This window comes from Xyrauchen texanus, chromosome 32 (genome assembly GCF_025860055.1).
Source record: "Xyrauchen texanus isolate HMW12.3.18 chromosome 32, RBS_HiC_50CHRs, whole genome shotgun sequence".
NCBI classification, from domain to species: domain Eukaryota; kingdom Metazoa; phylum Chordata; class Actinopteri; order Cypriniformes; family Catostomidae; genus Xyrauchen; species Xyrauchen texanus.
Genome location: NC_068307.1, coordinates 40,191,246 through 40,215,730, shown reverse-complemented (window position 1 = coordinate 40,215,730; position 24,485 = coordinate 40,191,246). Strand labels below are relative to the sequence as shown.

Sequence of the window (24,485 nt, the reverse complement as noted above, 5' to 3'; positions counted from 1 at the left end):
CAAACCAAGAATGGCCCACATTCGACCATAGGTGGCGCTACAGGCTACGCCCCAAAAAAATATTTTCAAAGTGATACCATTTCCACGCCATTTGTCCAATTCTTCTGAAACTTGGTGTACATGCCTCATTTCTCATTGGGAACAAAAAAGCCTCAAGGATCCATAAGGTCCGGTATGGATTTTCCTGTACATTTAAAATGTTTCGTTTAGGATTCAGACAAAGACATGTTTTTTTGAATTCCTTAATTGGGAGGGTTTATCCCCAACCATCTACTGATCAATTTTAAATGATTTGCCATTTTGAGGAGGAATCCGCATTGCTGCTTGCAGCTATATTTATTATTATTATTATAATTCTTCTTCTCCTTGAGCCCCAATAGCTCAAAAAGTCACTGGTCAAAAATTTTCTAAATTGGCACATTGATACTCCATGCCAACGGGTACCCCCAAACCAAGAATGGTCTACATTCGCCCATAGGTGGTGCTATAGGCCAGGCCCAAAAAAGTAATTTTCAAAGTGATACCATTTCCACACCATTTGTCCAAATCTTCTGAAACTTGGTGTACATGCCTCATTCCTCACGGGGAACAAAAAAGGCTCAAGGACCCATAACATCCGCCATGATGGATTTTCCCGTACGTTGAAAATTTGTGAAAACCTACAAAACTCTTCTTCTCCTGAACCGTAGCTCCAATTGACTTGAAATTTGGTACACATGTGTAGAATTGAAGTCTTTGAAAACGTTACTTAGGAAAAACGAATACGATACAAAATGGCTGAAAGGGGCGTGTTTATGTAAATGTCCAAATTTTAACAATATATACGTGTCAATAAATCAAATGTAATTTTGACTGATGGTTTTTCAAACCTAACATGCTTAAAGATGACATCACTCTGAAGTACTGTGCAAAGAATGGCCATGCCAAAATTCCCATTTTCTGGTCAAAAATGTTCTAATTTGGTAAATTAATTGTACAGGCCAGCAGGAATCCACAAACCAAGAATGACCGACATACGCCACTAGGGGGCACTACAGGACAAGCCAAAATTCCCATTTTCTGGTCAAAAATGTTCTAATTCGGTACATTAATAGTACAGGCCAACAGGAATCCACAAACCAAGAATGACCGACATTCGCCACTAGAGGGCACTACAGGACAAGCCGAAATTCCCATTTTCTGGTCAAAAAAGTTATAATTTGATACATTGATACTACAGGCCAACAGGAACCCACAAACCAAGTATGGCCCACATTCGCCCTTAGGGGGCGCTACAGGCCACTCCCAAAATTTCGTTTTCTGGTCAAAAATGTTCTAATATGGTACATTGATACTACTAGCCAACAGGAACCCACAAACAAAGAATGGCCAACATTCGCCCCTAGGGGGCACTAGAGCCCACGCCGAAATTCCCATTTTATGGTCAAAAATGTTCTAATTTGGTACATTGATACTACAGGTCAACAGGAACCCTCAAACCAAGAATGGCCAACATTCACCCCTAGGGGGTGCTACAGGAGATGCCGAAATTCCCATTTTCTGGTCAAATATTTTCTAATTATGTACATTGATACTACAGGCCAACAGGAACCCACAAACCAAGAATGACCCACATTTGCCCATAGGTGGCGCTACAGGCCACGCCCCCAAAAAATATTTTCAAAGTGATACTATTTCCACGCCATTTTACCAATTCTTTTGAATCTTGGTGTACATACCTCATTTCTCATTGGGAACAAAAACACCTCAAGGACCCATAAGGTATGATGGATTTTTCTGTACACTGAAAATGTTTCGTTTTTGGATTCAGACAGAAATATGTGTTTTTTGGATTCATCCATTGAGAGGGTTTAACCCCAACCCTCTACTGATCAATTTGAAATGATTTGACATTTTGAGGAGGAATCCGCATTGCTGCTTGCAGCTATATTTTTTCATTTTAATTGTGTTTTTCTTCTTTTGTAATGGAATATTTTTGATAGTTTCTGAAAAAGTTACGTTCAGTTTTATAACGTTACGTTCAGTTTTATAAAGTTACATTCATTATTATTGACACAATCGTAATTCCATAGTTTCATGGCGGGTAACGTACTGTGCTCCAAAACATTGGTGCTGATTGGCCCAAGAGGAGTCCTGTGCGCCAATGAACGCTATCTATCGATCTGCGCTCGATTGCTCTTCCTTCATCCTCCAACTACCCGGATGTCTGTCTCAGTAACTTGAAATTGAATTTGAGAACTGAATCTGAATTGTGAGAAGTAAATGTGAAGATATATAGAGAGTTTCATTTTCAGTGAGGATCAAATTTTATTGGACTTCAGTTCCAAACGAATAAATTCAATTTCAAATGAAACAATTCAGATTCAGTTTTTGAATAAATTCAATTTTAATTAAACAATACAATTTCAAATTATGTGATTCAAATTCAGTTTTTCAATGCAATTATTCAAGTTTAGCCATTCAAATTCAAATATAAATGGTTCAAATTCAGTTTCTGGTGGCACATATTTCAGCCCATACGATCTGGCCATTCTCCGTTGACCTGTCTCCTCAACAAGGCTTTTTATCTGCAGAACTGCTGCTCACTGGATTTTTTTGCTTGTTTTTGGAACCATTCTGAGGAAACTCTAATCTGTTGTGAGTGAAAGTCCCAGGAGATCAGAAGAAATACTCAGACCAACCCGTCTGATACCAACAGTCATGACATGGTTTAAATCACTGAGATCACATTTTTCCCCATTCCGATGGTTGATGTGAACATTAACTGATGCTCCTGACCCGTATCTGTATGATATATGCATTGCACTGCTGCTACAAGATTGGCTGTTAAGCTTATTGCATGAATAAGTTGGTGTACATGTGTTCCTAATGAAGTGCTCAGTGAGTGTAGTTGTATTTTAGAGACTATTTTTAAACAGGTTTGTCTTATGGAATATTTTAAACAGGCTTTTTCTAGAGAAACCCGTGTTTTTTGGAATATATGTGAATTCTAGAATATTATTAAACACAGGTCTGTTTTGGAGTATTATCAAACAAAGATGTTTTCAAGAGAAGATTATTAAACACACAACACAGGTTCTAGTGATGCTTAAAACATCAAGCTTATGGTTGAGACATTCCATTGTGCACATGATTCCTCTAGTAAACAGTAGCATTAATTTGCTTACAACAGATTGAGCTCATATCTCACGTCAGCTGCTTTAAGTCTTAGTGTCTAATTCTTAGACAACCGCTCTGCCCATGAGACCACCTGTTGTTGCTGCTGTTGTTGTAGACAGATTAACAATCTTAATGGGACTAACAGTCATATCATTAACATCCATCAAGTCCATATTCTGTCCTTTTATTAACAAATGTATTGTTTGTGGGCACAAAATGAGTAAATGTCTTCAGATACACTCTACGCTTTTACAGATTACAGTGAAATACAGTTCTTAGATACCCTGCTATACTATAGGTAATAGGGTCACACAAATATTGATAAACAATATATATATATATATATATATATATATATATATATATATATATATATATATATAATAAATTGTACTCCTTATGTAATATACATTTGATAAAATTATTCAAATTACTGCTGGTATACAAAATTATAAATGTTACATAAAATTAATTTACGTCTTTTTAATCTTAATTTTGCTAAATGTTTAAATCACAAGCATTTTACTATACACAATACAACAAAAATATGAATGTAATAATCAGAACATGTAAAACTTGGTAGTATCAATCTACAAGGCAAAATCATTGCTTCCCATTGTAATTGTATAGCACTTTATTTGTTTTTTCAACTTTGACGTAAAAACCAAGAACATGTACAGTTACTTTTAACATTATCTGTGCCGTATTTCTGACTTTATCTATTGTTTTTAAGGTGTCTTGCTTTTGCAACAGTGCGACATGTCTTGGGTGCAGATGTTGTCCACAGATGAAGAACTCCATTGCGACCCGGATCATATATGCCTTCATCCTGCTGCTTGGCACAGTCATTGCCTGTGTTATGTTGTCACCTGTAGTTGAGCAGCAACTTCAAAAAGTAAGGCTTTTTTCTCAATATTGAAAATATTTAATAATATAATGTCAAATTAAAGCAATATCACATGAGCGTGAGTGCCCTTAGGGATGTATATCAGCACGGCTGTGATTCGGTCATTTATACAACTATCTAATGGACAACTAAATAAATAAAAAAGAACTCTCTTGTGTGTGGAACAAGCCTCCGTTACTAATTTGAAAGTGTCATTATAGAAATAGTAATGATGGCTTGGGCTGTTTCTAACAAGTTTTTGGAGTAACAAGATGGTGTGTATTTGTATGAGAGAGCATGATAGCACATTCGAGAGAGAGAGCAACAGATCATGTGTGATTACCTGCATGTGTCGTGATGAACATTATTGTTAAACTCTAAGTTTTACACTATTCATCAGCTATGTTTTGGTAGTAATCCGCTGTGAGCGATTGTGGAGTAACGCTGCCATCAGTATTACTATACATTCCACTTCTGAAACTGCAATTACGAGTATGTCATTAAGTGTTTTGTTGTTGGAGAAAAAAACATGTAGGATGCTAGATTCATTCTTGCATATTTCTTGGGGAACTTATTTTGACACTGACAGAAACAGTACTGTCCTCTGCCATGATGCAAGGTTATCTCCTTCCAACTCACAAACTCAGGTATCAAAATTATCTCTGCATTTCCCTGACATAATTATTTGAGGGGGGCGTGTCTTGTGTCCAAGTAAACTTGTATGATATGGTGCTTTCAAGTCCTCCTGGGAAGTTGGTACTTGCGAGGTCTGAACTCGTAAATTTGATATGATGTTATGTGATAACACATAATCATAACTTTGTGGTTCCATTCATAGGTGCTTAACTCATAAATATGATCATTCTGTCATGACTTTAATAATTCTGATAACACGTGAAGGCAGCATGATGTTCTGAGTAAATCTGCTCACTGACAAACAAAGCAAGCTCTCTTTCACCAGAAACTCACCTAGCACAAAAAAAGACTGTCGCCATCTCTTGGCATAAATGTGTAATTTTACAGGGATTAATCAAAATCTCTCTCATTACTCTGGTTTAGAATGTCCCGAATATACTCTGAGTGATAAAAACAGTAAACAGTTTGGAGTTGGACAGTATGCAAAATGCCAATACAAGTGGTTTGTAAATATACTTTGACTTAATTGATGCATGACACGTTCCAAAAAAGCTGAGACGGGCAATTTAGGACTATGAACAATCTGACAAGTTGAAATAACAAAGTTGATGTTAAACAGTTTATGTTAAACAGGTGAGGCAATTGTTTTATAGTATATAAGGAGAAGCCTAGTCATGGCAAGGCTCGCCAATTTGCAGACAGATGGGTCTGCAAATAATCCAGCGTTTTGGAAGCAATGTTCTTCAAAGTCAAATTGGAAGGATTTTGGGCATTTCAGCCTCTACAGTGCACAAAATAGTTAAAAGATTCAAGAAATCAAGTTAAATCTTGGTTCATAAAGGGCAAGGCCAAAAACCACTTCTAAATGCGCATGATCTTAGATTCCTCAGACATCATGGTCTTGAACCGTCATAGGTCAAATCGAGTCATTTTTATTTGTATAGCGCTTTTCACAACACACATCGTTTCAAAGCAGCTTTACAGAAATTCATACATTAACAGAAAATTAAAACCGTTAAATCTATAAAGTCTTATAGTCATCATAATTGTATTTAGAACCCCAGTGAGCAAGCTGAAGGCAACTGTGGCAAGGAACACAGAACTCCATAAGATATTGGTTAATGGAGAAAATTTACCTTGTGAGAAACCGTGGGGGCCAGTTCCCCTCTGGCTAACCAGCATGAATATAATGCCAATGTTAGTTATTTATGTGCAGTGCAGGTCATGGTTTAAAATTTGTAAACTAAGTGTTAAGGGCCAGTGTTTATTCAAAGATTTTGTATGAACTGTAAGATTAATAACTAATGTCTTTGAAGTTCAGCCTGGATTAACTGCAGAAGTTCATTGATTGTCCTTTGTATGTATTCGATTTTAAGAGTGTAGTCCATCGTTAGACCAAGGTGATGTAGGTTAGAGATCAGTGAGGTGCATTGCATTTCAACCAGCTGGTCATTTCCGTGAGGTCTATCCTAAATCCATGGTTCAGGCAGTGGCATATGAAGTATCCCATGTTTTAAGGTTGGAGTTGGCATAATTTCATCCCCTGAAGTCGTTCATTATGTCTCTGAGTGATATTGACCTACATAATATATGAATGGGGGGAAAATGCTGCTTGCTAAACTTAAACTTGTATCTTCAGTGCCCAAATAATAATCATTGTTATTCGAAGAAATAGTGATGTTACAAATTGGTAAACACTCAACTGTCCCAACTTTTTTGGAGCATGTGATTTGAAATTATTATATATTTTCCAGAATATCAAAAAATGTGTTGTTGTACTGCTTTCAATATGGCACAGTGTGAATCGAATTTACAAATCACTCCTTTTTGTCTGTACTGGCATTTTGCATACTGTCCAAACTTTTTTGGAATTGGGGTTGTGTAATATGACAATACAAGAATCTAAGAAAGTTCTAAATGGATTGTAGTCATGTTTTTTTTTTTGTTTTTTTCAGATATGATAACAATAATTTATAAAAATAACTGGGTCATTCCTGGGATTCTGTAATATTTCAGTCCCCCGGACTTTTTAAAGTGGTGGATCACTAAAATTATATGTTAAAAGCTTTTTACAAGATGTTGAAATGTCCATTATTATGAATACAACAAATCATTATAGAATGTCTTTCTATCTTATACCAAGCATTTGTCATGCCCCTAAGGCACATTAGTGAATGTTTTCATAGAAAATAATGAATCAAATGTGCACAATGTCTAGATCAAAAGTAACAGTCAGTATCTGGTGTGGCCATCAGCTGCAATAGCAGTGCATCTCCTCCTCATGGACTGCACCAGATTTGCCAGTTTTTGCTGTGAGATGTTACCCCACTCTTCCACCTTGCAAGTTCCTGGACATTTATTGGGGGAATGGCCCTAGCCCTCAGCCTCTGATCCAACAAGTCCCAGACGTGCTCAATGGGATTCAGATCCGGGCTCTTTGCTGGCCAAGGCAGAACACTGACATTCCTGTCTTGCAGGAAATCATGACATTATTGCTGGTGATGTCTGATAAGGACCTGCCTTTAAACAGGCCTACTACAGCATTTTTGGTGTAACTCGGGCAGTTGTTGTTGCTGCCTTCCTTTACCTGTCCCGCAGGTGTGATATTCGGATGTACCAATCCTGTGCAGGTGATGTTACGCGTGGTCTGCCACTGCGAGGACAATCACCTGTCCTTTCTGTCTCCCTGTAGCACTGTCTTAGGTGTCTCACAGTACAGACATTGCAATTTATTGCCCTTGCCACATCTGTAGTCCTCATGCCTCCATGCAGCATACCTAAGGCATGTTCACGCAGATGAGCAGGGACCCTGGGCATTTTTCTTTTGGTGTTTTTCTGAGTCAGTAGAAAGGTCTCTTTAGTGTCCTAAGTTTTCATAACCATGACCTTAATTGCCTACCATCTGTAAGATGTTCATTAATTGTTTATGGTTCATTAAACAAGCATGGAAAACATTGTTTAAACCTTTACAATAAAGATTTGTTTAGTTATTTGGATTTTTACAAGAAATATCTTTAAAATACAGTGTCCTAAAAAAGGGACGTTTCTTTTTTTGCTAAGTTTATATAGAATTTATTCATTTAATTTATGCTAGGTGGTCTTCTGTCATATATTTAATATTTTGTAGTCACTGAATTGGTATGAGGGACACATGAGCAGTAAGTAGAGGTTTACTATATAACCAGTGGAAAATAATTTTCAAACCACTTCCATTATGTCTGTGACGGGGTTGAGAAGAAAAGGTGTCTAAATCAGAAAAAAAATTAAAATAATAAGAGGGCTTTGATGCCAGAGGATTTGTTGAAGGTTTAATGTGTTCCTAATGTTGTGGAGTATTCAGAAAATTAATCGAATGTAAGTTGATATATTACCGAATTCTAGGAATGACTCAAGTAACACTTATTTATTTATTTATTAGATCCCTGGCTTTTGTACTGGAGGAGTGGGGTCCAGTATGCCAAGAATAGAGGCCAAGGTTCAGTGTGAGATGTTTGTTGGTTATAAGGCTGTGTACCGGCTTTGCTGTGGCATGAGTTTGTCCTTCCTCACATTCTCTCTGCTCATGATCAACGTGAAAAACAGCAGAGATCCCAGAGCTGCAATCCATAATGGGTTGGTACAATATTACTGCACTGATTTATATTTTCAGAAATTTGAATGCATTTTCCAAGTAACAACTTACTTTACAATTAGATGTTCTCTGTGAAGGTTTGATCACTGATACTACGCTGATATCTGTTTATTGCTAAATAACTTTTGAAAACATTTTAGTAGGCAGTTTTTATATTTTGTTGTGCCTAAATGTTCAAATAGTAAGAAAGCAGTGCACAAGGATTTAACAGCACCTTTGCTCATGCAGGCAGATTTTCTATTATATCCAGTGTCTGTCTTGCTGCCTGTTCCTTCAGTGTCTGACTGTTTTGCTGCTGTCTTGCTGCCTGTTCATCTTTATAGTATGAATTGTACATGTTTTGGTATGTGTCTCCGTTAAGAAAAACTTAATCTCTTCTCCATCTCCATGTTTCCATCTCTTCATTCAGATTCTGGTTTTTCAAGATTGTAGCCATGGCTGCTGTAACTGTTGGTGTCTTCTATATTCCAGAGGGGCCTTTTACACAAAGTATGAATTAAATTATTTTATGAAATGGATAGTCCCAGCTTTAAAATCACCATGTTTGAGGCCATTGTACAATAGGGTTGGGTAAAAATATATATTTGTTTAGATTAATCATGATCTACATTTATACAATCTTCATTTGAATTTGATCCCAATATGGATGTTTTACTCTGTGCACCAGTCTCTTCAGAGATAAGTGTAAGACATCATTAGAGACTATAAAGGGTCTACTTTTATTTGTGTACACTCACAATAGCAACAAAGTCTTGTGCTTTTGTAAAATAAAGAAAATAAAAAGGGTGAGCTTTCAGCAGTCTCTGTGTTCACGAGCATATTTCAGAAACATGTCACAAAAATGAACTGAACTCCGCAAATGCTTATCACACAGATATTAAACATTTATCTAAAGAAAGCTTAAAATATCTACTTTTAAATAAAACAATTCCAATTTAAAACAAATATTCTCCTGCAATGCAATCTGTTTGAAACAAAGCGATGTACAGTTTTTACCGGTCCATCTCATTATCTGTAATATGATCCCACCCACCAGCAGAGCGCGGCATTCATACGCTAATGTGCTGAGACGATCAATGCAAATGGTAAACACCCCCGACAGTGAGGTTGTAAACACATTTAATAAATTTTTCTGCGCGTTTGCAACAATACACAGGCGAGAAAGCTTCAGGATATAAAGGAAGAGTTAACATTTTCCTCAGAAGAAGAGCGGGACTCCGATGAATGTTTTTATTTTGAAGAGAGACTTGATCCAGCCGAGGATACAATTTCGGACGAGTAAGTCATTTAGTTTTCATTAGCTGACATACTATATTATATAAACATGTACATATTTTACTAGTGGGACTGTTTCCAGACTTGCCAGCCAGGATTCAGATTATTGACATTTGAAACATGCTGTATAATATAAATATGATATGTAATATGATATAAAAATAATATGAATGTTTAGATTATATTTTATCTAGTGTTTATAATGCCACATTATCATCAACAAAGCTTGTGCTTGCAAATATGTGTTAGGGTTAAATTAGTAAAATGCACTTTAAATATGCCCATATTAGAAAATCAGCATATTATTATGATTTCTGAAGGATCATGTGACACTGAAGACTGCAGGAATGATGCTGAAAATTCAGCTTTGATCACAAATTGCATTTTACAATATATTTAGAAAACTCTTCTTTTAAATTGTAAAAAGAGTTAAGAATATCAATGTTGTTTCTGTATTTTGGATCAAAAAATCCAGTCTTGGTGAGCAGAAGAGACTTATTATAACGGTAGAGTAGGTCTAAAATTAAGTAAAGTCTTTATGTAAAGAAAATATATAGTCAGATTACTTCTTTTAACTTAAAACTTAAAAAAAGATTTGGATCATTAAGTCCCCTCACATTCATTCTCTATCCCTCATTGATAGGCCCAGGAGAGGGTCTTTGTCTCTCATGTGTGAATTACAATGAATATTCATGATCATTCACGCCTCCTCGCATATTACCTTTCAACACTAAAATTGTCTTACAATAGTTAAATTACTATATTGTTTTGTATGAATGAGTGATCAGGATGGTCTTCACATCATTTTGTAGCAAAAACTCTAGGCTACAAGATCCAGTTCTCAAAAGGCTTGTGGACAATTTGGTGGTTAAAGAGAGAGTCAAGTTTTAGCACTTGTTTTACAAATAAATGTAAATTCTACCAGAAATACTATGAGAATATAATAACATGAAAAAAGGCGGTAGATTTTCATCTTTTATACATTTTTGGAACTGCTGCTAAAACAAATTGTGTCCAGAATAATGAAAAATGAAAAAAGGTCAAATTAATATTTTCCTAATTTACTAAGATAGAAGGTCCTCTGTGTAAGAAATAATTTCTTTCATATGTAAGCAAAATGGACATTATAAATTAATTGAATCAATAGCTTGTGAATTGGAATCATATCAAATCAGGAAAACTGTATAGAAACTCAGCCCTATTGTACAGCAGCTATTACCAGTCAGTTGAATTCTGTATTAAAACATTCAATTGCTTAACACTATTAAAACTATTTGCCTAATTTCTTGGCAGGAGATTTTTATTTTTACTATTATTAAGAAATATAATTACAGTTGCAATTAGGCAGTGTCTTTTGTCATATTACATATGCATCCCTTTTAATAAAAGATCCATTACATGTAATGCACACATTGTGGCTTAATGTTTTGTAGCGTTCTATTCAGCTGGATAGCCAAAGGAAAAATATAAAGTGTTGAGCGCAAAAAGATGTTTGCCAAGAATAAATTATGTTGGAGTTCTCATTCATTATATGATGTTCCTCCCTTATTTTATTTTTGTATTTTTTTCAATCTCAGATTGAGTTTGTGATGGATTTATTGCACAGATAAGCATATGAATCCTAGTTGTGTGTTTTATCTGTGTCCCTTTATTCAGCGTCCTTTATTGTTGGAACCTGTGGGGCGATTTGCTTTATTCTAATCCAACTAGTTCTTCTAATCGACTTCGCCCACTCGTGGAATGAGTCCTGGGTCGATAAAATGGAGAAAGAAAACACAAAGAGGTGGTATATAGGTATGCAAACATGTTACAGGTGTAAACTTTGAAATAATTTTGATTTTTAATTAATCTGGATTACTGAATAGATATTTGGTGGTTGATATTTTAATAATGTTATGGTAATATTTTATGACTCTTCCTTCTAGCCTTGCTGTCAGTAACAGGACTGAACTATGTGCTGTCCTTCACAGCTGTTGTTCTCTTCTATAACATCTACACTCAGCCAGAGGGATGTGTGCTCAATAAATTCTTCATCAGCTTCAACATGTTGTTATGTGTCATAGCTTCTGCTCTGTCTGTGCTTCCCAAAGTGCAGGTATTTACTGTCAGAGGTGTATAGTATCAAAGTAAAAATACTTAATTACTCTACTTAAGGTCAGTTTTTTAAATATATTTCTACTTTCTTGAGTATAAATATTTCTGTTTACGATTTACCACATTTTGATTTAAAAAGCAGATTGAATGATTCGTTTAGTGAAACGATTTGCAAATCTGCATTAAAATCACGACTAGATCCTGGACAACACATGTCTCCATTTTAGAATCAAAAGAGAAGACAGTTCTTTTAAGTTTTGAGTTTTTTTAATGTGTTTTTCCTCTAACTGTTCATATGTGTAATATTTAGCAGTTCGTAAGTCTATAAATTGTGGTTACCATGTACATTTAGCCATTTACATTTTAAGGTATCACATATTTAAATCAATATGACCAAATGAATATGAAAATGTCTAACAATAACATTTGCAAAGCTCATTTAACCTGAAACAATTAACAATTAACTTAAATTTAACTTAAAGCCATTTACTTTTAATTCTTAAGCATATTTTATTTCAGTTACATTAGAATTTTTCTCATGAGCTTCTTTAAAGGTGCTTTTAAGTGATTTTAATTTTTTTCATGGGAATTTATTTACTACTCCCTGAAAGAAGAAATAAGTGTCCTGAGATATCACTGTGACAGCTCTAGATTAGATAGATGGCTTACTGCCATTTTTATGCTATGTTGCTCTTAAAAGTTGTCAGTTGTGTGTGCTTTTTTGCTGCTGTTGTTTTTGACATCCATTTCTACTCGTGTCGTTCTCAATAAGCTCATGGTATCTTTGGAGTGCAGAGTTTTGTAAAAAACTAATTCAACGGCTCAGTTTGGGGAATTTCTAGAAAGGCTATAATCGCTTACCTTTTACTTAAGTCAGTTTCCATAAAAGTATCTTTACTTTTCTTAAGTTTGACGATTGTGTTCTTTATACAACTCTGTATGCTGTTTTACAGTATACTGTTAAGGTTCTTTGCAGAATAGGCATACATGGCGTAGATCAAGTTGCAATCTAATGGATATCGAAGCCATGGCAGCATTTGTTTTAGATTTGTTTATATACTAAGTGTTTGCTATTTTTTTGTACCTACCATATGAGCTTAATGTGATGCAGTCGGATGCAATAACTATTCTTCAAAATGTAAATTCATCAGTGTTTTGTCTATCATCTCTGGTATGAGCGGTGGGTTGTTGTTTTTTTTTTGTTTTTTTTCAGGAACACCAGCCCAGGTCTGGTCTTCTCCAGTCATCCATCATGACTTTGTACACCATGTATCTTACCTGGTCAGCTATGACCAATGAGCCAGGTTAGCAGATTCACCAGAGTTTCTAACCATCATAGAAAACATGAACATTGTGTTAAAGTCTTGATATTCAATATTGGGATGTTTTTACATATGGTTTAGCTGTGGTATTAAGGTGTGGCCCCCAATGACCTGTAAAACCTGTCCCAAACTTATTTAAGATATTCTGGTTTGTGTACACTTTCAAAATGATGATTCAAATGATGATTCTTAAATTCAAAGCTATGTCAAGTTCTGTCTGTGTAGACTTATGTTCATTTATTTTCTGCCAGACCGTACATGTAATCCAAATCTGCTCAGCATCTTCCAGCAGATTACATACTCCACAGATGCACCAGTGGAGATTGAGAACCAGACTGCACTGATCATCATAGATGTAGAGGGAACTATGTCTTCAGCCCCATACCTGCAGTGGTGGGATGCTCAAAGCATCGTCGGATTGGCAATTTTTGTTCTCTGCATTTTGTATTCAAGGTATGATATACAAGAAATACAATTAACTTTATAGAGATTCTCAGTATCCTAATTAGGTAAACAAATTAAAATATAGTGGGTTCCAAAAGTCTGAGACCAAAGAGAAAGTCTGGAATTTCTTTCTTTCTTTTTTCTTTCACATAAACCTGGCAATAAACAAAGTTTTGGCATTTTGAAATATGTAAAACAAAAAAGTTAAAGTTTTGATTTAAAATGAAAAATAAATATTTCAGATTCTGCACTATTTCTCACTCATCAAAAGAAGTTTCTTGGCCTTCTTAAATCTCACAGTAGTATAGTATAATTTTAAATGCCATTGTTTTAATTCTATTACAATGCTAAATAGAAGCATTTTCACTAGTGGTCTCAGAGTTTTGGACCCCAATGTACATTATGAAACACTATAAAATGAAAAACTCTTCTTAATCCTTTTCAAAACACAAGTATCCACATGAGCCACATTAGTTTTTAATCACTTCATGATATGGAGGCTAATTTATAATTTTTTTATTTTTTTCGTGACAGCATACGCTCCTCAAACACCAGTCAATTTAATAAACTAACATTAGCAGCTAAAGAAGCCACCATCTTGGATGACAGCTCCACAGGATGTGCTGAACTGGCAGAAGAAGTCAGAACACCCAAACATATGGAGGACAATGAAAGAGAGACAGTTCAGTACAGCTACGCTTTCTTTCACTTTATGCTGTTCCTGGCGTCTCTCTATATCATGATGACTCTGACCAACTGGTACAGGTCAGTGACTGCAAAACCCAAATTATACATCGAAATTATCAAATAATTCTCTGCACTGGATATTTAAAGACGTATTTAATTAATATGGTGTTAAATGACATTATACTTTATATTTATTCTCTAGTTAAATCTTTTTAGCATTCATACTTGAAAAATGAAAGTTAATGTTAGATTATTCCTGTTTTGCTTTTTTATTTTAAAAATAGTTCACACAAGAATGATAATTCTGGAAAAATATATTCACCCTCATGTTGTTCCAAACCCAAATATATTTCTTTATGCAGAAGACAAATAGAACATTTTAAATGACACCCGCTCCATCTTTTCAATACAATGGCAGTTGATATTGACCCACTTTAAAGCTTAGAAAATGGACAAAAAGTACTATAAAAGTAGTATATGTGGCTTGTTCATCATGTTCCAAGTCTTCTGATGCATTATGAGGCAAAATGTAAGTTATTTTTCAGTCAAATTCTTGACATTCGTCATGTATTCATGAGTGCTATGAGAGAAGCTTGTTCACAGTGGCTCAAGTGTAAAGTGAGAACTTGCATTGTTGAACATGACAAAGGGATAGTTCACCTAAAATTATAAATGTCATTATTTACTCACACTTATGTCGTCTCAAATTCAAACTTTTTTTTTCTTTTGCATAATACAAAAAATATATTTTCAAGGATGTATGAGGTGTTTTTTCCATAGATTGTAAGTCAATGGGGTCCAAAACTTTCAAGCTCCAAAAAGCACAAAGGCAGCATTTGCCCTGTTGGGCAATTTGAAAATGCTAATGAGAGATAAATGATTCGCAGGTTTAGTTTTTTGGGATACTAATTAAAATGTAAAATTTCAAGTAAATATTAGAAATATAAATGCAACATTTTATTGATGTATAATGATTTCGGGATAGAGGACCTAATAACTGCGCGCTATTCCCCAATCTGCTGAATGTCAAGATGTATAGCGAATAAGAACTTACATTTTGGTCTGTGTCTCACCCATCTCCCACTCATCATATAACTTCACAAGACATGAATTAAACCATTTGAGTTGTATTGGACTCTTTATGTCCTTTTTGGAGTTTGAAAGTGTTGGACCACATTGACTTACATTGTATGGACAAAAACCCCTCATACATCCTTCAAAATATCTTTGTGTTCCACAGAAGAAAGTAAAATTATTTTGGATGGCATGAGATTGTGTAAATGATAAGAGAATTGTAATTTGTCCATGTTTCCATGTTTCATTTAAGAGTTTTCTCAGAAAACAGTTGTCACTCACTCGATGTAGTGTCGAATGAAGTGACACAAACGGTCTTCCTGGGATGCCAAACGTACCTCTGAACTTCAGAAAAGGCCAATGTCAAATTGGCAGACAGAATTTGCATGCCCCGCCCCAGACATACTGGTATAAAGGGAAGCAGGGCAGGGTTGCTGTTGGATTTATGGTGAGTTTCCAGCTGTCGTTCTCTCTCTCTCTGAACGCTGTGCAGTCCACGCCCCTTGGCGCTTCAACAGCGCTTTTCACTGTTTAAAAGAGTGTTCTCCTCCTAAAAGAGTTTTATTTTCTCTAAAAGAGTTTGAGTTTTCCACTCGTAAAAGAGCAATACACAGCGGCGTTGAACGTCCTTTTCATGACGTGTATTTTTCAAGATGCCCTTCCGCCCCTGTGTAGTTCCTGGATGCGGTCAATTTCTCTCCAAGACCGATGGCCACAGACGCTGCCTCGTGTGCCTGGGCAGCGATCACACTGAGGCGGCATTCGTGGATGGCTCATGTACTCATTGCGAGAACCTGACCATGGCTGCGTTGCGGTCGCGGCTTTCCTTCCTTAAGGTGAATGCCACTTCAGCCGCCCCTCTTGTCGCTCCTTCTTCCCTCGGGAGTGAGGACGACCCGTCTGGTGATGAAGGCGAAATGGGGATAACGACGGGCTTGGTTTCGCAGGATAAATCCCACTAACCACCCATCCTCCGACACACTCTCTCGCTTCCGTCCGAACTCGGGATGAGTGCGGCTCGCCTCACAGCCAGCCGGCATTCTCCCTTGAGCACCTGGAATTGGATGACGACATCGCCACTGCATCGGAGAGCGTCCAGGCGTCTGATGCGGAGGACTCGACTGGGCTGCCGCCTTCGGGCCAGCCCGCCCTGTCTGAGGCGGATGCACAGAAGGCCGACATGCTTGCCCAGGCTGCCGTGAGTGTGCCCAAGACTGCACCTCCCTGGAAAATTCTTGGACCTTCTTTCTCAGGGACAGGGCACCCTCTGGCACCTCTCAGTGGTCCTCACGGGCCTTCAGAGTCCCCCCTTCGAGCCACTTGATTCAGTTGAGCTCAAGGCCCACTCCCTGAAGACGTTGCATTAGCCTCCATCAAGAGGGTCGGGGACCTGCAAGCATTCTCTGTCAGTGACACCTGCCTGGAGTTCGGTCCGGCACATTCTCACGTTATCCTGAGTCCGCGACCGGGCTACGTGCCCAAGGTTCCCACGACCCCCTTCAGGGATCAGGTCGTGCACCTGCAAGCGCTGCCCCGGGAGGAGGCAGACCCAGCTCTTTCGTTGCTGTGTCCGGTACTTGCTTTGTGTATCTATTTGGACTGCACGCAGAGCTTTAGATGTTCTGAGCAGCTCTTTGTCTGCTTTGGCGGACGGTGGCTTCACAACCCTCGTGGTGTATTTGCCACATGTTACCTCACCCTAGATTGGGCAGGATGTGGCCTCCACAGTGTCTTTTCCCCCTGAAAGAATAGGACTGGGAAAGACCGCCTTCCCCGACGCATTTCATAGCCCCAGCCGCTTCATGTCCTATACGAGAGACATAGTGAGAGAAAAGGCCGCAGCTGCCGGGCTTGCCCCATGCTAGTCATGTATCACCTATTCCCCCCCCCTGGGTGCGGGGAACCTAAGGTCTGTATATGACATCTCTTTTGGGGGCGTTGGGGAGGGCTACGTGCAGCCGACACAGTTGCCTCTAGCACACAGTAGCCTGATTACACCTGTCTCAACAGTTCACGTATCAAGATCAGTGCATGGCGTTTTTAGATGGGACCCCTAGTGTCACTTCATTCGATATAACGTCGAGTGAGTGAAAGAAGGGGAATGTCATGGTTACTGTTGTAGCCTCCATTCCCTGAGGGAGGGAACGAGATGTTGTGTCCTTCCTGCTACAGCACTACACCTACCACTGTAAACGGCCGTGCCTTATTCTCAGCTCCTCAGTGCAAAATCATGACTGACAGACGCTCCCCGCTTCCCTTTATAACTGTATGTCCGGGGCGGGGCATGCAAATTCTGTCTGCCAATTTGACATTGGCCTTTTTTCATGTTCAGAGGTACATTTGGCATCCCAGGAAGACCCCTTGTGTCACTTAATTCGACACAACTTCGAATTAACAACGTCTCGTTACCCCCATCAGGGAACGGAGGTTACATCCGTAACCTAGACATTCCCTGAGGGAGGGAACGAGACTTTGTGTTGGAGAAGCAACACTAGGGGTCTCTCTTGAGTGCCGAATATGCCTCTGATCTATGAAAAAAGCCAATGAGAAGTTGGCAGACAGTATTTGCATACCCCGCCCCCGGACATACGGGTATAAAGGCGAGGAAATACTATGAGTTCATTCAGGATTTTTCTGAGGAGCCGGAAATGGTCCGGCCACTACAGTGGCTCGGCTCAGCGACGTGGCCGGGAGGTCACAACGTCTCGTTCCCTCCATCGGGGAATGGAGGTTACATCCGTAACCTAGACGTTCCCCGTCTGTCGCTCTCTCGACGTTGTATCGGAGAAGTGACACTAAGGGTCCAGTTTAAATCACGCCATGCGCTGAGCCATGTACGTGTTCTGCTGACACAGGAGCGGGCAGTTATTTTACGTGCACAGGCAACCAGCTGTGTCAGACTGCACGTACCCTTCCCCAATGCCCCAAAAAAGTTGTCAGAATCCTTCTGGTTACCCTAGACAGGGGAACAAGGCGACGCTTGCCAACCTGGAAATGGGCCGAGCCTGGCTGGGCCTCTTTTCTCTCTATGTTTCTCAAATAGAGCAATAAACAGCTTGGGCCCTTACATGCATCAAGGGAAGGGGGTCTTACTTACAAGTGTCATATTCTTTCAGGGGGAAAAGACCCTGCGGAGACCACACCTGCCTGGAAGGGGAGGTAAGAGTGGTGAATACGTCACATGGGTTTTTAGGCGACATATGGAAAGTGGTGTGGTGGTAGATCCAGCCTCAAGGAGGGGGGAGTTGCTACAACACGGCGACCGGAGGGCAGCCAGGGACTGTCTAAGGAAAACGCGGGTCCACTTTTGTAAGGGGACCGTACCGTGGATAATACACACAGGGGGAGTCCGCGTAGGAGACCTTGACCTGTGGAGCACCTATTCCAGTACAGGGTAGATTAAGTACCCGTAGTGGACTAGGTCGGCAAGTTCCTCTGCTGAACTGTAGACCCAAAAAGGGCTAGGGAGGAATCGTCTAGGGATCCTAGTGAGTGGGATCTCCTGGGAGAGAAAGCTCAAAGTTTTACCTCTGCCGTGGGAAAGGGCGCTTAGAGCAAGCAATCCACCCAGCCAGTTCATCAACGTCCCACCGAGTTCTACCGGCTCGGACCTGAGAAGACATGGGATGAAACTGACTCAACCTGGAGATTGTAATATCTCACAAATGTATAAGGTGTTTCCCAACCCGCAGCTCTGCATATGTCCGCCAGGGAGGTACCCCTGGCCAGTGCCCACAAGGATGCAACACTTCTTGTTGAGTGTGGTCCGACCCACAAGGGGGGGGCATGGCCTGGGTGTGCTAGGCCAATAAAATGGCGTCCACGACACAGTGGGAAAGCCTCTGTTTGGAGACAGCGTTCCCTTTCCGCTGTGCACCAAAGCAGACAAAGAGCTGCTCAGAGCATCTAAAGCTCTGCGTGCAGTCCAAATAGGTGCGTGGCATGTACCGGACACAGCAACGAAGGGGCTGGGTCTGCCTCCACCCGGTGCAGCACTTGCAGATTCACTACCTGGTCTCTAAAGGGCGTGGTAGGAACCTTGGACACGTAGCCGGGTCGCGGTCTTAGGATCACATGTGTGTCTGCTGGACCAAACTCCAGGCAAGTGTCGCTGAATGAGAACACTTGCAGGTCCCCGACCCTCTTGTTGAAGGCGAGTGCGATCAGCAGGGCCGTCTTTAGGGAGAGGGCCCTGAGTCCAGCTGATTATAGCGGCTCGAAGGGGGATCTCTGAAGACAGGCGAGGACCACCGAGAGGTCCCAGGAGGGGAACAGGCTTGGCTTAGGGATTTAGCCTCCGGGCGCTACTTAGGAACCTGATGACTAAGTCGTGCTTACCCAGAGATTTGTCGTCTACAGGGTCGTGGTGAGCTGCAATAGCGGCAACATACACCTTCAAGGTGGAAGGGGACAGCCTCCCTTCCAACTTCTCCTGTAGGAATAAGAGCACTGACCTAACTGCGCACCTCTGTGGGTCTTCAGCCTGGGAAGAACACCAATTTGCGAACAGGCGCCACTTTAGGGAGTAAAGTTGCCTGGTAGAAGGGGTCCTGGCTTGGTTGATCGTGTCTATGATGGTAGGTGGTAGACCAGCTAGATCTTCCAGATCCCGTCCAGGGGCTAGACGTGGAGGTTCCAGAGGTCTGGGTGCGGATGCCAGAGCATGCCCCGTCCCTGAGAAAGAAGGTCCTTCCTCGGGGGAATTCGCCAAGGAGGGGCTGTCGTGAGGAGTACGAGGTCCGAGAACCAGGCCCGGGAGGGCCAGTAAGGGGCCACTAGGGTGACTTGCTCCTCGTCCTGCATGACCTTGCACAGCACCTGTGCAAGAAGGCTCACTAAGGGAAATGCATACTTGCGCAGCCCCGCAGGCCAGCTGTGTGCCAATGCGTCTGCCCCGAGGGGAGCCTCTGTTCTGTTGCAGAATTGAGACATGGAAGTACGTGTCCTTCAGGTCTACCGCTGCAAACCAATCTAGATAGCGGACGCAAGTTAAGATGTGTTTTTGCTTGAGCTTTTGAAGGGGAGTTTGACCTTCGTGGCTCTAAGGGCGAGGTCGGTTGCTGAGCGCAGTTCCTGCAGCACATCAGGATCAGGGCTACCCACGTGCAGCTATTTGAGTGCCTTGGCCTGGTGGACTTGCAGGAGGGCCATGGCGTGCAGGGCGGAAGTGGCATGTCTGGCGGCACTGTAGGCCTTCGCGGTCAGCGACAATGTTGTCCTACAGGCCTTGGAAGGGAGCACAGGGCGACCCCGCCAGGTGGTAGGGTTTCCGGGACACAGGTGGAGCGCAACAGCCCTATCCACCGGGGGAATCGGCATGTACCCGTGGGTCACTCCGCCGTCGAGGGTAGCGAGAGCGGAGCGAGTGGCTTTGTGACGAGTGGAGAGGGGTGCTCTCCACGATGACGTCAGCTCATCATGCACCTCCGGGAAAAACTGGACCGGGGGGGCGTGGCTGTGAGCGGCACTTAGACCCCAGGAACCAGTCATCCTACCGCGATGGCTGTGGGGAGGACGGAGGGTTCCAGTCCAAGCCCACGCTGGCGGCGGCCTGGGAAAGCATGTCAGTCATCTGAGCGTCAGCCTCAGCCTGGGCATGCTGGCCTGAAGGCGGAAGCCCAGGGGAGTCATCCATGTCAGATACCGCGCTCTCCGATGCAGCGGCGAGCATCCACCTCCAGAGGATAGGCAGGCTGGCTGTAAGGCGAGCCGTTGTTGCCTCGAGCATGGAGTCAACGCGCGTGCCGGGGGGCGGGTGGTCCGAGGGGGCGTACCCGGCGGAGCTGCAACTGCTGCCATCCCCAGATTGCCTCCAGCGAGTGGCTTGCTTTCTATTGAAAGTGAGCCGCGTTGCCATGGTCATGTCCGGAGAGCACTCTACCGCATCCAGGAACTACACAGGGGCGGAAAGTCATCTTTAAAAAGACGCGTCCTGAAAAGGACGTTCAACGCCGCTGTGTATTGCCCTTTAGTGAAAATGTACTCTTTTAGAGAAATCACTCTTTTAATGTACTCTTTTAGAGAAATCACTCTTTTAAATAACTCTTTAGAGTTTGTTTTCTGAACTGTCGAAGCGCCCAGGGGCAAATTGCACTGCTGTGTAAAGGAGGAGAAATAGCCGCTGTAATGCGCCATCAATCCAACAGCATGCAGAGCGTCAGAGGAATACAGGAACGGGTGTGACTCGTAGCAAACAGCATGCACAACCATTGGCTCTGAAGAAAATTTCTGAACGTACTCATAGTATTTCCTTGCATTTATACCCGTATGTCGGGGGGCGGAGTATGCAAATACTGTCTGCCAACTTCTCATTGGCCTTTTTTCATAGATCAGAGGCATATTCAGCACTCAAGAGAGACCCCTAGTGTCTCTTCTCCGACACAACGTCGAGAGAGCGACAGACGGGGAACGGAGGTTACAACAGTAACCATGATGTTATCTTTTCGAACTTTAGGAGGAAGACTGCTATTTACAACATGATTATGTGTAATGATTTGCCATCACTTTTATACAAGAAACAATCTTTTATTTCCGAATAAGTAGAACTTTTATAAAACACATACAGCAGATATTTCCTTTTTAATTTGAGAAGTTTTTTAAATCTTAGTTTTGATTCTCTGATTTCATTGTCCACCCAGTCCTAAGGCCGACTTCAATGTCATCACAAGCAAGTGGCCAGCAGTGTGGGTAAAAATCTTTTCTAGTTGGGTCTGTCTCACATTATATACCTGGACTCTGGTTGCTCCTATGATACTCACCAACAGAGACTTCACCTAGATGGTATCTTTACATTATAGTTCTCCAGTATGTCATGCAGCCAGAATATATGCTTTAGTGAAAGTTTTGATTTTGTATTATGTATGTTCATGCTTGGTCAGAAAATCTTGTGTAATTTTATTAGGGTTTTACATTTTCAAGGATACTTCTTTTCTTGCTTTTTTGGGCACTTTGCCCATTAATCTCTGCATCTGGTTAGGATGTTCTCTGTGCAATTGGTAGAAGTGATATATTATTTTTGCTTTGTATAAAATGTCAGCTAATTTCTTCAGCTACAAAATGTCCAAATATTTTAACTCTGATTTTATTAATAAATTTGAACATTGTTTTATTCTGCACTTTATACTGAAATTGTTTAAAATGTCCATGTACCAAGAAGAGCTGTGAAATATTATTAGGGAGTATTTGTATTCTTGATTTATTAAGATTAATGAATATTTATTTCTGTCGGTAAGGCATGTAGTAAATCTTTATATTTTTGTATTTTTACTGTATGGAAAAATATTTTGCATTAGAAATGACTATATTTTATGTCAAAAATCTATTAATTATCAGTACATTCAACACAGATGCATTAGTTTTAATGCAAATAAAAGGTAGAAACACTTTGGAAGAGAATGTCTTTTAGATAATCTGTCAATAAGTATTTTTGTATATCAAGAAAAAAGCCTTGTATAATAAAGTATTAAACTATTTCACAGTGTTTACAATTTGGACATGCATTATAAATTAAATTGCATATTTCTGACATAACTAAAGAGTATTATAAATGTAATTTGCTAAAGAGTATTAGAAGTTTGATTTTCAAAATTATAGCATCAGTGTTAATGTGGCCCTGTTAGCTGACAGTTCTTGCTGTTATTACCACCATATTTTAATTGCTTGTCATAACTTTAAGTGGGGCATTTTAGTTCACCCTGACAATTATACAGTTTTGTTTGTTCACCATTACTGAAAATGATCCAAATAAATAAATGTATAAGATTTCATATATTGTTCATATTTCACAATATTAGAAGATTGTTTGTGTGTGTGTGATTGTTTGGAGGGCATTATAGATTAATACAGTTTATATTTATTCATAAGAAGTTGTAATCTATCCTTTCTAGTAATAAAGTGTCAAAGGCATTAAAGTAAAAAATAAATGCATTTGAATGTGGCAAAAATTACTTTATTGCACTGATGTCTTAAATCAGGTGTATGAATTTTGTGTGCCAACATTCATAAACCAGACAAATAATGGAACTCTCTGATCCCTGTTAAACCCTTAAGGTGCAATAAACTGCAGTCACAATATAACACTGTAATGTTTGTGAATACCTCGTAAATTATATTTATATTTATGCAATATAGTGCAACAGTTGGGTTACGTAAGTAAAACTCCCATTAATTTTCTCCATGAGCAAATAGATTTTTAACAATAACTTAAAAACCTTTAAAGACAGACCTACAATGAGCTCTTAATTTTTTACTCAAAGCTATTTGTTTCTGTTGAAGACATTGATCCACGTTATAACTCCATTGTTAAAAACTGTGAAGAACTTCTCTACCCATGAGCAGAGAAAGATCAGAGACCAATCAGAGAATCAGCACCTCCAAGGTCTGCAGAAACCGCCCACTTCCATGACACACTGTGAATGACGCAATCGTGTCTGTCTCCCTAGACTCACAAACTAATTGGATATTTGCAAATAGCTTAATATTTTGCAGTCAAATTCAAATCTATTGTTTATATACTTATACTTAACAACTTTAAATCTATAGATCTATAATTTTCCATAGTTTTTACTTCATTCGCATGTGACTATATTTCATGACCACGTGAAAAATGTTAAGTACATAGTCTTGTACAGTACCTTTTGTCTTTTGTCCGATTTTCAAATATTTTTTTTGCTTCAAATCAAAGTGTTACATTGTGATTCACCTCTGTGTTGGTTGGTTTGGTGGGGCCGAAATGTTGAGTTGGGTGAAATCGAGGAGGATCCCATGTCAGCGCAAGCCTTGTGAGCCCCTCAATCTTCCAATGTAGCATCCTCGCCAGTACAGCATATGCTTGATGAGCTCCGGCCCTCTTTTCGAGCACATGGCCATATCACGTTTGGTGGTTCTGTCAAAGCTGATGACGTTGTGTCCTTCGCAGCATGCAAAAAGTCTGGTGACGCTTTATTTTGAGTAAGAACCCTGCCCACTGCTTGGTGAAGCAACACAAACCATGGCCCAAAGATTTCACACACTTTCACAAGCTACTCATTCTCACCAGGTACCCCGGGATGGTAGACAGATGTGTCACTGTGTGTTTTGTTCTCACAAGAAACAAAAATGTGCTCACTGCTCAAGATGCACATTCATTCGCACACTGCTCATCCCCACTGGGTATGCCGGGATGGTAGACAAATGTGTTTCTGTGTGTTGTGTTTCTCACAAGAAACAGAAATTCACTCACTTCTCAAGATGCATGAATCACACGTTAGCAAAGCACCCATTCAAACGTTATCTCAGA

The 24,485-nt window shown here is 39.9% G+C and overlaps 1 protein-coding gene across 2 annotated transcripts in view; it reads left to right on the top strand.

Moving 5' to 3' along the window:
• si:ch73-267c23.10 (serine incorporator 1) overlaps positions 1-23,251 on the top strand; it is a 34,309-nt gene extending 11,058 nt beyond the window's left edge. The window contains exons 2-10 of one of the 2 annotated variants that reach the window (XM_052102064.1): positions 3,893-4,054; positions 8,100-8,293; positions 8,722-8,801; positions 11,244-11,381; positions 11,558-11,682; positions 12,895-12,985; positions 13,255-13,456; positions 13,982-14,212; positions 21,847-23,251. In XM_052102064.1, the coding sequence (XP_051958024.1) occupies positions 3,893-4,054; positions 8,100-8,293; positions 8,722-8,801; positions 11,244-11,381; positions 11,558-11,682; positions 12,895-12,985; positions 13,255-13,456; positions 13,982-14,212; positions 21,847-21,985 (1,362 nt within the window). In that variant the 3' untranslated portion in view covers positions 21,986-23,251. Of the gene's footprint in view, positions 1-3,892; positions 4,055-8,099; positions 8,294-8,721; positions 8,802-11,243; positions 11,382-11,512; positions 11,683-12,894; positions 12,986-13,254; positions 13,457-13,981; positions 14,213-21,846 lie in introns of both variants that reach the window. The other variant, XM_052102063.1, reaches the window with a different exon arrangement.
• The last annotated feature ends 1,234 nt before the right edge of the window (positions 23,252-24,485 follow it).